This window comes from Ictalurus furcatus, chromosome 18, assembly GCF_023375685.1.
Source record: "Ictalurus furcatus strain D&B chromosome 18, Billie_1.0, whole genome shotgun sequence".
Classification (NCBI taxonomy): domain Eukaryota; kingdom Metazoa; phylum Chordata; class Actinopteri; order Siluriformes; family Ictaluridae; genus Ictalurus; species Ictalurus furcatus.
In genome coordinates, this window is record NC_071272.1 from 7,661,964 (window position 1) to 7,676,869 (window position 14,906).

General features: G+C 40.7%; 1 protein-coding gene across 8 annotated transcripts in view; it reads left to right on the top strand.

The window, feature by feature from the left end:
- The window catches only part of mapk10 (mitogen-activated protein kinase 10), a 61,122-nt gene that overhangs the window by 27,719 nt on the left and 18,497 nt on the right, over positions 1 to 14,906 (top strand). For 6 of the 8 annotated variants that reach the window (XM_053648423.1, XM_053648424.1, XM_053648418.1 and 3 more), the window contains exons 4-8: positions 4,343 to 4,472; positions 5,653 to 5,711; positions 7,249 to 7,387; positions 8,239 to 8,404; positions 8,760 to 8,831. In XM_053648423.1, the coding sequence (XP_053504398.1) occupies positions 4,343 to 4,472; positions 5,653 to 5,711; positions 7,249 to 7,387; positions 8,239 to 8,404; positions 8,760 to 8,831 (566 nt within the window). Of the gene's footprint in view, positions 1 to 4,342; positions 4,473 to 5,652; positions 5,712 to 7,248; positions 7,388 to 8,238; positions 8,405 to 8,759; positions 8,832 to 12,843; positions 12,916 to 14,906 lie in introns of all 8 variants that reach the window. The other 2 variants (XM_053648420.1, XM_053648422.1) reach the window with 1 other exon arrangement.

The following is a 14,906-nucleotide window of genomic DNA, read 5'->3' on the forward strand; positions in this document are numbered from 1 at the left end:
ATGATATTGGGAACATAGAGCTCTGAAAGATAGAAACATTGGAAGCTAGGCCCTAAGAACATAAGGTTTTAGGAAAATAACATCCTGGAATTTTATATTTTTAGCGACATAAGTTCTTTAGGAACATGTGAACTCCAAACATATGACTCTAGAACATAGGACATTGGGAACATTGAGCCCTAAGGTATAGAAACATGGACTTTAAGAACATAGGGCCCTTAGACAAGGATGCTAGGCACATAGACCATAGGAATACAAGACCATGGAACAATTAACTTGGTAATATGGAACCTTGGTGAGCACTTGCCACCATGGGAACATATAATACACTGGGTTCACAGGCCCCTGTGATTCTTGGGATCTAGGGACATAAGACCTTGGAAACACAGGGCCCTTGAAATGTAGGACTCTGGTAATGCAGGTTCTTGGGAAAATTAGACTCTGGAACATTGAGTGCTAGAAACATAGGAACTCAGGGAACATAGGACAATGGGAACATTGGGAATGTAGAGTACTTGGAATGTTAGACTCTGGAATATTGGGCCCTAGAAGCATAGGACCCTGGGAACATAGACCCCTAAAATGTAGAAACTTAAGAAGATAGGACCCATAAGAACATAGGACCCTAAGATGTAGGACCCTGGGCACAGAACCATAGGAACATCCATGGAAAAAGGGACCCTGGGAACATAAGGCCCTAGGAATGTAGGACTATGGTAACATAGATTCTTGGAATTATTAGATGCTGAGAATATTGGGTCCAAGAAACATAGGAACTCTAGGAACATAGGACAATGGGAACCTTGGTAATGTAGAGTACTGGGAACATTAGACTCTGGAAATATCGGGCCCTAGAAACATAGGACCCTGGGAACATAGACTCCTAAAACATAGAAACTTGAGAAGATAGGACCCATAAGAACATAGGACTTTAAGATGTAGGACCCTGGGCACAGAGCCATAGGAACATCCCTGGAAAAAGGGACCTTGGGAACATAGGACACTGGGAATGTAGAACACTGGGAACATAGGACAATGGGAGCACAAGGCCCTAGGAATGTAGGATTATGGTAATAGATTCTTGGGATTGTTAGATGCTGAGAACATTGGGTCCTAGAAACATAGGAACTAGGAACATAGGACAGTGGGAACATTGGGAATGTAGAGTACTGGTAATGTTAGACTCTGGAATATCGGGCTCTAGAAACATAGGACCCTGGGCACATAAACATAGGAACATCCCTGGAAAAAAAGGAACATAGGACACTGGGAATGTAGGACTGTGGTAACATAGGTTCTTGGGATTGTTTAATGCTGAGAACATTAGGTCTGAGAAACATAGGAACATTGGGAAAATAGGATCCTGGGAATATACTGTAGAGCCCCACTCTACATGTTTAGTTTCGAGATGTTCTTTATAAACTGATAACTCCCGGTTGTGTGTTTCAGATCTTTGGATCAAAACATCAAATGCTAGCAATCTGCTAATACACGCTACGTTTCCACACGTCTGCAGGGCATATGGTGGTCTTAGGCACTTTTCTTTCCCAGATGATGAAGTTATACAGCCTACAGTGAAGTGATGCTCGTGTTATAATCGTTATGTACAATTATTCTTGTTTCTACTGTAGGTGTGCTTGGCACAAATAGAACATTAGCATTAGCGTGGAGCTGATTCGTGTTTTGAATAACCGCGAGACAGCGGGTTTATTATAAAGAATTTTGACATAAACATATAAAAATAATCCATTCAGAGAAGCCTGCCAAGTCAAGCTTATCTCTTTTGTTGTGGTGGTTTTTTTTTTTTTTTTGCTGCTATGACATTTGAAGTGCCTGAACCTCCTCCCACAGAGTCGTGGGAAATTTGACGTCTCTGAACATGTCCGTCACGCATTTGTCCGTTACAGCGTCCTCCTCCTCCTCCTCCTCGTCTTCCTCCTTGTCTTCTTCACTTCCTTTTCTCCCTGTCACATCGAGTTTTATCCCTCTCTCCTTTCCCAGGCATTTTGGTGGTTGTGTAAAGCAGACTGGACAGCTAATGGAGTTTTGTGTGTGTGTGTGTGTGTGTGTGTGTGTGTGTGTGTGTGTACGGGTGCCTGACTGCAGCAACTCGGCCTGGCAGACACACAGCCATAATCTAATTTAGTGGCGTCTCCTCAGCACCGGTCACATGACTCGGACTGGCTGCCAGATTATTCCAATCAACACATCATTGTGAAGGAGAGAGAGAGAGAGACAGAGTTAAGGATGAAGGAAATAAGAAGAAAAGGAGAAATGAAAAAGAGAGGGGTTCAGAGGGAGGGAACAGAGAGATAGAGAGAGAGGGAGAGATAGAAATGGAGACAAAGGGACAAGGAGAGAGAGAGAGACAAGGAGAGAAAGATAGAGAGAGACATGGTAAGAGAGACAGTGAGAGAGAGGGACAGATAGAAATGGAGAAAAGAGGAAGAGGGGAACTAGAACAGAGAGAGAGAGACTCTGATAGTCATTGTACGATACAACGTGGGTCTAATTTTTATTTTTAATATAGTTTAAAATATAAAGTTAAAATGTACAGATGTACTCCGGGGGTTTCCTCAGGGTACTCCGGTTTCCTCCCCCAGTCCAAAGATATATGCGTTGTAGGCTGATCTCTAAATTGCCCGCAGTGTTTGACCATGTGTGTGGTTATCGCGCCCTGCGACGGGTCGACACAGCGTCCAACTTGTGCCCTAAGTTCCCTGGGATAGGCTCCAGGCTCCCTGTGACCCTGTGTAGGAAAATGACGATGGATGACGATGTTTGAGATTTGTAACGAGCACCTCCAAGATCTGAGGAGTAAAATAATTAAATAAATACATCTGTAATGGACTTATTCATTTTTAATTCTACCCTTGGATTGTTGGATTGAGTGTGACATAATGCCTCATGCAGAAACACACAAGCGTGGCATCATCCTTGGCATCTTCCCACTTCTCTCTGATGGGTCAATGTGGCTGCCAAAAAAACAACAAAAAAAACCCCGTCTCTCTGGAATATTCTGCTGTTTCCATGGACACCGAGTCCGTTTCTTTATCCATATCCACACAATCGATCTGCTTTATAAGCTGGGGTTTTGTAGCTATTTTAATTTGACATGAATTTATTAACTGTCTGGTGTTTATATTATAATCGCATTGAGTGTTGTAAAATAAGAAAGATGTTAAACACGTTTAAGTTAATTGGCAGAAAAAATAATAAATAAAAGCATCATTATGCAAATTAGAGTGTTTCTTTTTAGGCTAATAAAATTGTGTCACTTTAGTGAGTGTGTGTGTTTGTGTGTGCGTGCAAAGGTGTGTGTTGTGAGTGTGTGTGAGTGTGTGTGAGGGTGTGTGTGTGTGTGTGTGTGTGTGTGTGTGTGGAATACACTCCAGAATTAGCAAGCACCCAGCTTTAGCCATCTGCTGCCTGACACGTCCTGCAGAGCAGTGGTACACTTTCTATAAGCGACACAAGATGCTAATAAATCCGTCATTGGAATACATATTTACCAGAAATACATCCGTAATTATGATTTAATCCTAACTTAAAGCTTTAGACGGTCTACAGTATACAATCGTCTACTTCCCAAAAGTTTGCAGTAACTGTTTTAAGAAGAGCCATATATGGGCGTGAAGGTCAGGTGTCCACATACTTTTGGCTACACGGTGTATTTAGTACAGTGTATAGATCGTATTTATATGAAGGGAACACGTTGTCTGCGTAATAGCGCTCTCGGTGCAGAACGGAAAATGATGTTTGGCTAAAAGGACAGAGATTATAGGAAATTGTGCGCGTATTTGTTTATTTATTTGTTTGTTTGTTTGTTTATTCATTCAGTGTCATTCAGGACAACATTTTTGATATTTAATTTAATGCGAAAGGTACGAGGGAAGAGAGTGCGAGAATGTCAGTGTGATTTATTATCGAGTACACACACACACACACACACACACACACACATACCATGGCTGGTGAGTCTGCATTTTCGACACTCTCACTGTATCCCCATGGGGCCACCACACAGACGTCTGACTTTAATTTCTCATAATCCTGCCAGACACACAGGATGTTGTTGAGACCCACTGTTTTTTTTTGTTTGTTTGTTTGTTTGTTTTTTTGTCATTGCTGAGAAATTGCAATAATATTATAATACTAAACATACTGAAATATATTCACTGGGGTATTTTTTCTACAGATGAGCAATGGCTCTGAGGTCAAAGAGTTTGAACGAACAGAAAAGAAAAAAGAAAGAAGATTCAAAAGCATTTCCTTTGATTGCAGTTTTTGCAAAGTCTGATACTGTGTGTGTGTGTGTGTGTGTGTGTGTGTGTGTTGACAGTGCTGGATATGATGCTGTTCTGGACAGAAATGTGGCTATAAAGAAGCTCAGCAGACCTTTCCAGAACCAGACCCATGCCAAGCGCGCTTACAGGGAGCTGGTGCTCATGAAGTGCGTCAATCACAAAAACGTGAGTAAATCATCTCTCAAAATACAAACAAACAAAAAAAAGGTTAAAATGTTTTGGATGAAATCTAAAAACACTCGTGTGCTGCTCAAAGGACATTTTCAGAACGACGTTTTCATTGGAATTCTGTCAGTTTTAAATCTGAACACAGATACGCACACACACATGGAGTAAAAAGACAGAGATACAGATACAACCCTAGGAGAGAGAGAGAGGGAGAGAGAGAGAGAGAGAGAGAAAGACAGATATAGAGAGTTACAGACAAAGAGACAGGGAGACAGGGATAGAGAACAAGACAGATATAGAGCGTTACAGACAGAGAGAGAGAGAGAGAGAGAGACAGGGATAGAGAAAAAGACAGATATAGAGATTTACAGACAGAGAGAGAGACAGGGATAGAGAACAAGACAGATATAGAGAGTCACAGACAGAGAGAGAGAGGGAGAGAGACAGACAGACAGACAGGGATAGAGAATGAGAGAGAGACAGGGATAGAAAAAAAGACAGATATAGAGAGTTACAGACACAGAGAGAAAGTGTAAAGAAAGGGGGTTGAGAGAGAATGAGAGAGAGAGAGAGAGAGAGAGAGAGAGAGACAGGGATAGAGAAAAAGACAGCCATAGAGTGTTACAGACAGAGAGAAGGAGAGAGAGAGAAAAGTGAAAAAGAGAGGGGCAGAAAGAGAAAGAGAGAGAGAAAAGTGAAAAAGAGAGGGTCAGAGAGAGAGAGAGAGAGAGAGAGAGAGAGAGAGATTCAAGGCAATTTTGCACACTTTTCATAGATCCTAATTCTCAGAGTACCATAATGCACCAGTTATCCTCTCTCTCTCTCTCTCTCTCTCTCTCTCTTTCTCTCTCTCTCTCTCTCTTTATCTCGAATCAGCAGTGTCCTTGACTCGCCCAGAACAGAGAAACAATGAAAGATGGGATAGCAAAAAGGACATGATTGAACTTAGGAACAGAATTCTTCCCCCCTCCCTTCAGGCTGTTAGCTCTGACATTTTACTAACCTGTTCTCCCTCCCTCTCTCTCTCTCTCTCTCTCTCTCTCTCTCTCTCTCTCTCTCCCTCCCCTCTCTCTCTCCCCCTCTTTCGCTCCCTCCCTCTCTCTCTCTCTCTCTCTCCCTCCTCTCTCTCTCTCCCTCTCTCTCTCTCTCCCTCTCTCTCTTTCTTTTCCTCTTTCAGATCATCAGCTTATTAAATGTTTTTACACCACAGAAATCTTTAGAGGAATTCCAGGATGTGTAAGTACACATCAGAGTTTTGTGCAACACACACATGCACACACACACACACACACACACACACACACACACTCTTCCTCTGTTCATTAGCATGTGTGTCAGTATGTGATGACGCCGAAACGCTTATTTATTCCTCTCAGACTTAATCAAAAGCAGAATTGATCGGTGTTGGTAATGAACAGGATCACGCAGTAGATGCAGAGTGGCAGGGAAGAGTCTCTCCTCCGCTTAGAGATCAAAACAAAATGACTTCACCTGCAATCGAATGCTTAAAACGTAACGGAAACCCGTTTAGAAAACACGTGAATTGTTCAGTTTAACAAATGCTAATTATGGTTCCCATGAATGCCGGCAAAAATAAGTTCTAGATCTACAAGGGTAACGTGGAAAGAAAGTGTAAAGCTAGCAGTTTAGCACTGCGTAAAAAAACTGAGCTACGAGTATGTCACCTGTAAGAAATAACACACTCCGTGTTATGCTGGTATAAGAAAATAATCAACACCAGGGCGGTGTAATGAAGCAGCGTTACTGTTACCACCTCTACGTTAATTATTTACCTATAACGGCACGTCCTGGAGTGTTTTATTCCTCTTATACTACAGCAATGTTCAAAATAATTACAATTTATTTATCAAGAAACAACACCACATATGTTTTATATATTTATAGGTACATTTAATGTTGTTAAATACAAGTAAAACAAAAATTTCCAAAACTAAACTAAAATAAAACCCTTAATTTTGGACAAATTGATTTTCTGTGTTACTGCTGACTCGGTTAATCATTAATCAGCAGCTCCGTTCTCAGCGTGAGAGGCCATACAGATCATCATCGATCTTAAGCGGGGGTTTTGCGCTGAGATAAGGATAGGAATGAAGACGTTTTCAGTCACAGCGCAACAGACAAGCAGGAGTTTGTTGCCGAACCAGAGGCAGTTGCCTTTACTGCATGATGTTGCCGTACGGCAACAATTCATCTTTATCCATTTTTTTGATAGGCAATAATTCAAAACTACTATTTTCATATGTAACAGGAAAAAGGGTTTTTTAAAGTCTTGACAACACCAAAAAATGCCATGTCACATGACCAGGAAGTGGTTTGCACTTCCTTTTCTGCAGTCACATGGTATAGTGAAGGTCATCATCGGAGGGCTCTCAAAATATGATTTTATTTTCAATATTTAGGCAAAATTACTTAAAGGATAAAATTGAAACAGTATCTGGGATAAGTTACCATTTATTTGTTGTCATTTAAACAAGTTGATATGTTTTAAGTTTTCTGTTAAAGAGTCAAATGTTATTGTTGCCGTATGGCAACAAGATGCGATAACGGGACTGTCATATGTGCGTTCTTGAATTGAAACTGGCCTAGGTAGCAAAACAAGACAATGGGCTTTTTTACATTCAAAGTAAGAAAAATTGGTGTAATTTCAGATCTAATTAAAGTAATAAAAAAATTCATGTAAATATAATAATTCATGCAATAGAGGGTTATGAGTGGATAAAGTACCTTTTTACTGCACTTCTCTGTGGTGTAGGTACCTGGTGATGGAGCTGATGGATGCTAACCTGTGCCAGGTGATTCAGATGGAGTTGGACCATGAGAGGATGTCTTACCTGCTCTACCAGATGCTCTGTGGCATCAAACACTTACACTCAGCCGGCATCATCCACAGGGTGAGAGAACCAAACCCAATGGGCCGTTTGACCCAAATGAAAGCCTCAGATGCTCCGCCTACAGCCCAATTGAAGTAGATTAGACACTTAAGACCATTTCACACCGGACGTTTCCGTCATGTGACATGTTCATGAAGCCTCACTTCGTATTTCGATCCACTCTGGCCACGTCAGAGCTTTGCGCCGTCATTGTTTTATGCTCTATTTTTTTCCACTTGTGCATGACAGCGAACTGTAACAGCGAGCTAACATGCGCTTCGTCTGAGACAACCACATCTATTCGAAACTGCTGCTCCTGCTGCATCACAGGGTGGCGTAACACACTCGGAGGAAAGCGCTATCTGCCCTCTTCCGCATACAGGAGCTCTCAGACGTGTACGATTTGTTAGTGTCGCTCTGATTGGCTGGAGCCCTGGCTTGCAAGAGTAGCTTTTCCATCAATGTCCATCACGGTACACTCTTTAAAAATGTTTCTCTTCAGAGTTATAGCTTTTGTAAAGGAGGAGTTCCAGGTGGAAGCTTTTGTCTGCGGTTCGACGTGGAGACTTGAGAGCAACGGTATTACGACGCATGACGCGACGGCCAACTTAGCGCCCTCGTGACCGAAGACAGCCGACGACAAAGTTGTGGCAGTTTCAGAAATTGTTTTGATTCAAATCTCAGAAGGAGTGCTTCTAAAAACCTGCTTTGTGGAAACATCCCTAGCCCCCTGTTTTTAAAAATCACGATACAAATCAAATTGAATTGGATCGAAGAACTTCTTAAGGAGCGGTAGACTGAGCACTAGCGCTAGCAAGACTTCTGGTATCTCGCTCTTTAACTTTAGCTAGCTTCCTTTCACTGCATTGTAGGATTTGAAACCTAGCAATATCGTGGTGAAGTCGGACTGCACGCTGAAGATTCTGGACTTTGGGTTGGCGAGGACCGCCGGGACCAGCTTCATGATGACTCCGTATGTGGTGACGCGGTACTACAGAGCTCCGGAGGTCATTCTGGGCATGGGCTATAAAGAGAACGGTAGGACACAGCAGTGCTAGTGCTAGTTCTTTATTTGTAAACCTTGAGCATGTGTGTGTGTGTGTGTGTGTGTTTGGCTCTGTATATGTGTGCATAATGGCGGTTGATGTATAGATTTCCTGTCACAGCTAGACCGCTGGCTTTAATTAGCGGAATAGTCGTTAGCCCACCGACTTTTCCATGCTCACTAATTATATCACCGGGCCGATTTAAAAAAAAAATCTCTTCAGAAATCTCACTCTAACTCTTTTTAATGGTGACATGCTAATGCTAATGCTAACCCATGGTTAACATGCTGATGCTAACTCTTCATTTCTCCCTGTTTTCTGTCTACTTCCTGCTTCTATGCCTGCAGTGGATATTTGGTCAGTCGGTTGCATTATGGGTGAAATGGTACGCCACAAAATCCTCTTCCCCGGCCGAGACTGTATCCTTACAAACAAAAACAAAAATTATTATTGTTCTTATGAGGTATACTGTGAAACGGAAAAATGACACAAATAATGAAACGGTTAGCCGTTAGCTGGTTTAGATGAAAATGTCAGTACATTTCCAGTGTTGCTCGTTGAGATTTCATAGAAAAGTTTGTTTCCATGAGGTATGAAGTCAACAGCAATTGTACTGCTTTCACCGAATTCTGGATTCTGATTGGTCAGAAGGTGTTCGTTCATTTTTCATAAACAGCAGCTCTGACAAAAGTGTGCTTTCTCAGAAACGCAGCAAGCTTATTAAGTCTTATAAACGTCAAGAGAACGTTACGGAATGACTCTTTATAGCTGCTATAACGGAAGTCATACCAGGAAATGACTTCACGATATTACATGTAACTATAAACAGATAAAAAAAATATATAAATGTGTTGTTCTTTAATAAAGTAATTGTTGGCAAACCACTGTGGTATAAAAGGTTCAGTAATAATAAAATAGTTGATAAATACCAGGTCTAATAAAAATGGCTGAACTAACAATAAACCTGGTCAAAAAATAAGGAATAGAAGACTTCAGGATGTGCAGTTATAGGAAAAATAATCAACTTCAGGGTGATAACTGTTTAGTTTTCTTTCAATTTAGCCAGCTTTAGTAAAATCTCAGTTTATCATATCTACCAAATTGACAAATACGTATATATCTGCTTAGAAATTTTGTTATTATGGAAATCAAAAACGTTATCAAGACATATGGATCATATTTTTGGGAGAACTAAACAATCTGAAGCTTCCTCAATCTTTGCTAGCTAAGTTACCGAGCGAACGTTAATAACGACCGAGCACTCGAAAGTGCTTTTTATGGTTTATCTTTTGGAATGATTGTTATTTATTCTTTCATATAGTACAGATTTCTTTTATTGTGCTGAGGAGTGAATCAAACCTTGAGCCTAGACAATGTTTTTATGCGTACTCATTTGCATAAATCCAGATTGCTCAGCTAACGTGCAAGTGTTCATGTACCGTGACGTTAATGACGCGTTTAAAACGGTTAATGCATCTTTCCAGCCATTGTAGCATAGGTGAACGTGCCGATTCTGTACTCATAAGCTATAAGAACAGTGCAATTGCTTAGCTAAGGTCTCGGTCACGCTATTGTTTTTGTTTTAGTGGAGGAACATCAGGTGATTATTGGCAGTCGTTGGTTCTTGGATCAGCTAATGTTAGCTAATACTGGGTGGGTTTTATTTGGCTCATTCTTCTATAAAAAGGTATGAACTTTGCAAGAAGTGAATTTTTTTTTTTTTTTTCTCCCTGCTTTCTTATTAAAGTGAACTAGAATCTTTATACATCTGCCTCTAACACTTCGTCACCACTTACACACATAGCTAACCGATCAAATTGATTCATTTAGTGTTAAATTAACTCCAGACCCACTTTATTCCACCGAGAGTCCATTTGAAGCTGTAGATTTAGCCTATAATCAGTCTAATACTGTCTAATGCTGTCTTTCTCTGCGGTACTGCTTTTGGCTGTTGTTCTCTTCTTTTTATCAGCTAGCAAAGACAAACAGTTTTGTCAAATCATATTTCTCTAACACGCTTCCATCATTCTTTGGTAATAAAAAAATGACTGAAATGGAGTAGAAACGATACCGCAGAACATGCAGAAGAGCATACTATCCGAGTCGATATCAATCGATCTTCATTAAAACACGATTTAAAAAGTGTGTTTACATGATGTTACAGCTACAAAAAAAGTAGGAAACGAGGAGCATGTGAACTGGACATTCACAATGATTTTCAGTTCATATCTCAATTTCTCAAACAAACAATCATTTTAGTTTTAGATTCCTGTATTTTTCTACCTGTATATTAAAAAGGTACACTCAGCAATTTTTTAAACAAATTTTGTGCAGACCACACACACACACACACACACACACGTCACGTCAGTCCCCCTGTCCCGTCCCCGTCCCCCACAACAACGCCATAATACTCACTGCCCACATTTCACTGACTGCGTTTACATGGACAGCAGTAATCTAATTATTGACCTTATTCTGAATAAGAGAATATAATGATTAAGGTGTTTACATGAGTCACTTTTAGAATATTCCTTTCATGTTCCCGTTGTACATGTTATAGAATGTAGATCGATTAACCGCACACATCATAACGTCCCCCGCCATGCCGTTCGACGTCCCTCCAGAATTTCAAGTATTAACGTACAGTTGGTCTTCGTTATGGTATCGCATACAGTTTTGGGTGTTTCATTTTTAATTATACGAAAGCTTCAAGTGCAGTTATTTGTCATGCTATCTGTGCAAATAGTTGACTGCTTGAAGCCGTGGGCTGCGTCCCAAACCACGTACTTACCTACTATATAGTAGCTGAAATACATGTATTATGCCTACTATTTAGTAGGTAAGTACGCGGTGTCGGATGCAGCCATGCTCTCCTTTGCCATCAAACGGTTGAGCACTGCCGTGTGTGTATGTGTCCTGTTGCAAAACGCAGTGAAAACTCCCACACGACGTCTATAACGCACGTCAATATTGCGACTAAAACAGGAGTACTCCACAAGTCTTAATTCGATTTGTGTTTACTTTGTGTATGACTTCAGTCGGATTAAGGTCATCAATAATCGCTGTTTACATGCTAATCTGATTACATGCTTAATCAGAGTATCATCTTAATCAGGTTAATATCGGATTATTGTTGTCCATGTAAATGTACTGACTGACAATATGATTGACGGCACTTTGTTGTGATCGGTTGGACGCTGGCAGTCCACGTCGTGCCGTTCGGTAGAACCGAGTTTCTCCTCCGAGTAGCTATTCTGCCTGAACATGGCAAGAATTTTTTACAAATATTACCAAAAACGAAAAAAATCCCGAACACTATCAGTATCAGCACACGTATCAAACTAGCTTTATTCACAACGTTTCGTTCCCATGACCTTCGTCAGGCATATACAACACAATCTCATTTAAAACCAAACACATGACCAATCACAATCACTGATGCAATACATCATTGTAACCACATCATCATATAAAAAGGGTTACATCAAAAATGTACAGATTATATAGACCAATAAACATAACTTTAAAGCCTCACATTAAACAATGCTTCATGGTTCATGCCTATAGGTGATAAAGTCTGAAGACTAGCAATCCGAAATAACTCGCGTCTCAGCATGTAACAGCATTCCTATATCGTCCCCTCTCTGTGGAGCGTTCACTTCGAATACTACAGAAGTATAAGGAGAAAACATCATGATCCAAAGGATGATGAACATCCTTTCTTCTAATAGAACTCTTATGTTCACTAATTCTTTGTTTTAGTTGGCGTCATGTTTTCCCGCAAATATTGCCAAAATAAAAAATAAATTGTCCACGGTGATAAATTACTGACTGCACCTTTAATGATTAAAAACAATTGTCTTAGTAGTGTATTCAATCCAGACCGCTCTCTTGCTTACTATTTCTACTGTTGTGTTATTTCTACTCGTGTAGCCTAGCCTTCTGTTGGCTGGTATGTGTTAATTATGGTCCTGCGTGATTAGGTAATTGTAGAGGCAATACGATGTAACGCAGGATGAATTGAGTGTGTGTGGTCTCAAACACAAACAAACACTTCTGAACATCTCTCATCATGCTCATCCCTTTCTTTTCTTGAGGAATATTTATGATTTACAGCATCTGCATGTTCTGAGGGTCATATCTGTCTGTGTGTGTGTGTACTTTTGGCTGTATTTTGTTTAGTTTGTCTACCTCAAAATGACATGATCGTCTTTTCACTTTGTAGTGTGAACGCGGTTTAAGCGCTATTTATCCCAGTCGGCAGAGGAGGTGTGTGATTAGCAGTAGTGTGTGGTAGTGAGTCACTTTCAGTCAGAAGGCGCCATTTCCGATCAGTTCGTCATTTGTGAGACTGTCTGACGTACATGCAAGTCAATCATGTATCTTTGTGTGTCTTTGTGTGTGTGTGTGTGTGTGTGCGCACTATAGTGGACATGTGGTCTGTAGGCTGTATCTTTGGAGAGTTGATAAGAGGGAGTGTGCTGTTCCCCGGCACTGATCGTATCCTTCAGACGCACTCACACCGATATCAATAACTGTCTACTTAGCTTATGTAGGTAATGTTTAGCTACCTTTGTGACGGACTCCTGGCTAAAACTTGCTAGATTTAATGAACAATTGGGTAAATCGTGAACGATTTGGCATTACTATATAGCAACTCTAATAACTGACCTTTATTCTAATTTTTCAATGCTATAAAACATAGCTATCTGCGTATATTTAGCTAACCAACTTCTATGACTCATCGTAATACCTTCCTTTACAGAGAGATAGGCGCTAACTATCAGTATACTGATGCTAGCTATTTATGCTAGCTACTCGTTTTATAAATAACTAACGTTTATGACAGAACTTTGTTTTAACACTACCTAGATATTTTAATAACAAGCTATCTGACTATTTTTAAATGGTTACCAAATTTTTACTTATTAAAAAAAATTATAATAGCAGCTAACTATCAATATAGCTAATGAGAAATCCTTATCTTATTATTTCAGTGACTCTAGCTATCTATCTAGCGGTTTATGTTTAGCTAACAAACAGGACAGCAACCCTAACTTGTAGCACTGGCTACATCATTTAACAAACAGCAAGTTTAAATCAACATCTTCTGACCAATCAGAATCGAGAATTGAACTGCTATATTGTATAAGTAAAAATTGTTTAGGACTAGATCATGGTTTAAGATGTAGCCACACTAGCATAGCTACCAAGTAGCATAGCCAAACTAGCGTAGCTTCCATTTTCACGTCAGGCAGTAGCCCAGAGACGGCTTGGTGTCTCAAAGCCCTAGATAAATATAGATAGAAATATGTGGATGATCATGTGACCTTGTGTGACACAAACACAAGCAGGATTCATAGAAATAAAAATTACTCAATTCTGTGAGTATTTAATCACAGAGGCTATGCGATGACGTCTTTCTGCTTTCATGCGATGTGTGTGGTGTCTTTACCAGACTGTGATGGAAAGAGGGAGAGTGAGAGCACGAGAGAGAGAGAGAGAGAGAGAGAGAGAGAGAGAGAGCATTCCGGCAGGATGAGGTAATGTGTTCTCGGATGCCCGTGTCATCTGTGGGATCATGGGAAACCAAGACAAAAAACAGTCATGTGACTCCCCAAGGAGAACTGAGCTCCCTGCAGCCTCTCTTCTTCTTAGCAACGTATATTCTGGCCTTCTGTTGCTAGGCATCCACACACACACACACACACACACACACACATACACCTCTTTGTGTTTCCTTTAAGCAGACATGTTTGTCACACCTCGCCAAAAATCCGCCATTTAACAGCAGCAATGTCAGGTGGAGGATTTCTCCCTTAATCTCTTTCTCTCTCACAAACCCCCCCCCCACCCCCCCCCCACCCCCCCCCCACACCCCCACCCCCCATGTCCTTCTCTCTCCGTCTCTCCCTGCCTCTTTCTGTTTTTTTTTTTACCTCTCCTTCTCTTGCTCTGTATCTCCCCCCCCCCCCCTCTCTCTCTGCACCAAATTGAAAGTCCTGAAGGATTCTGAATAACTGTCAGAGCTGAAACTCTACAAAAGGTCTCTCTTAAAGAGCCAAAGAAATTAGCAATGCAGATGAAGCCCAGGATGAATCTTACAGAACGCTTCATTTGGCCCAGTTTATGCCTGCATGGCATCTACCACGGCTACAGCATCCGTACTGGGACATTCATCTACCGGTTTATATGCAAATTTTGAATTCGTGCCCAAGAAACCCAGACCCGGTGACCACAAGGTCCTGGAAAGATGTTCATGGGGTGTCTGGAATTCAGTCAGAGTGAAGGTTTTTATTCACTATTTGAGGATGTATAAAGCACAAGCCTTGCATTTACAGGGAGCAGTGGTATGCAATATGTTGTTGGGCAATGCTAGAAGGTTTTTAGGTCGTTTAAACATAATCCTTAATACACCGTAAAGCCTCATCGTATTTTATAGTTATTCATCTTAAAACCCTTTTGTCGATAGAGGGGCTTGTGTACTTCAA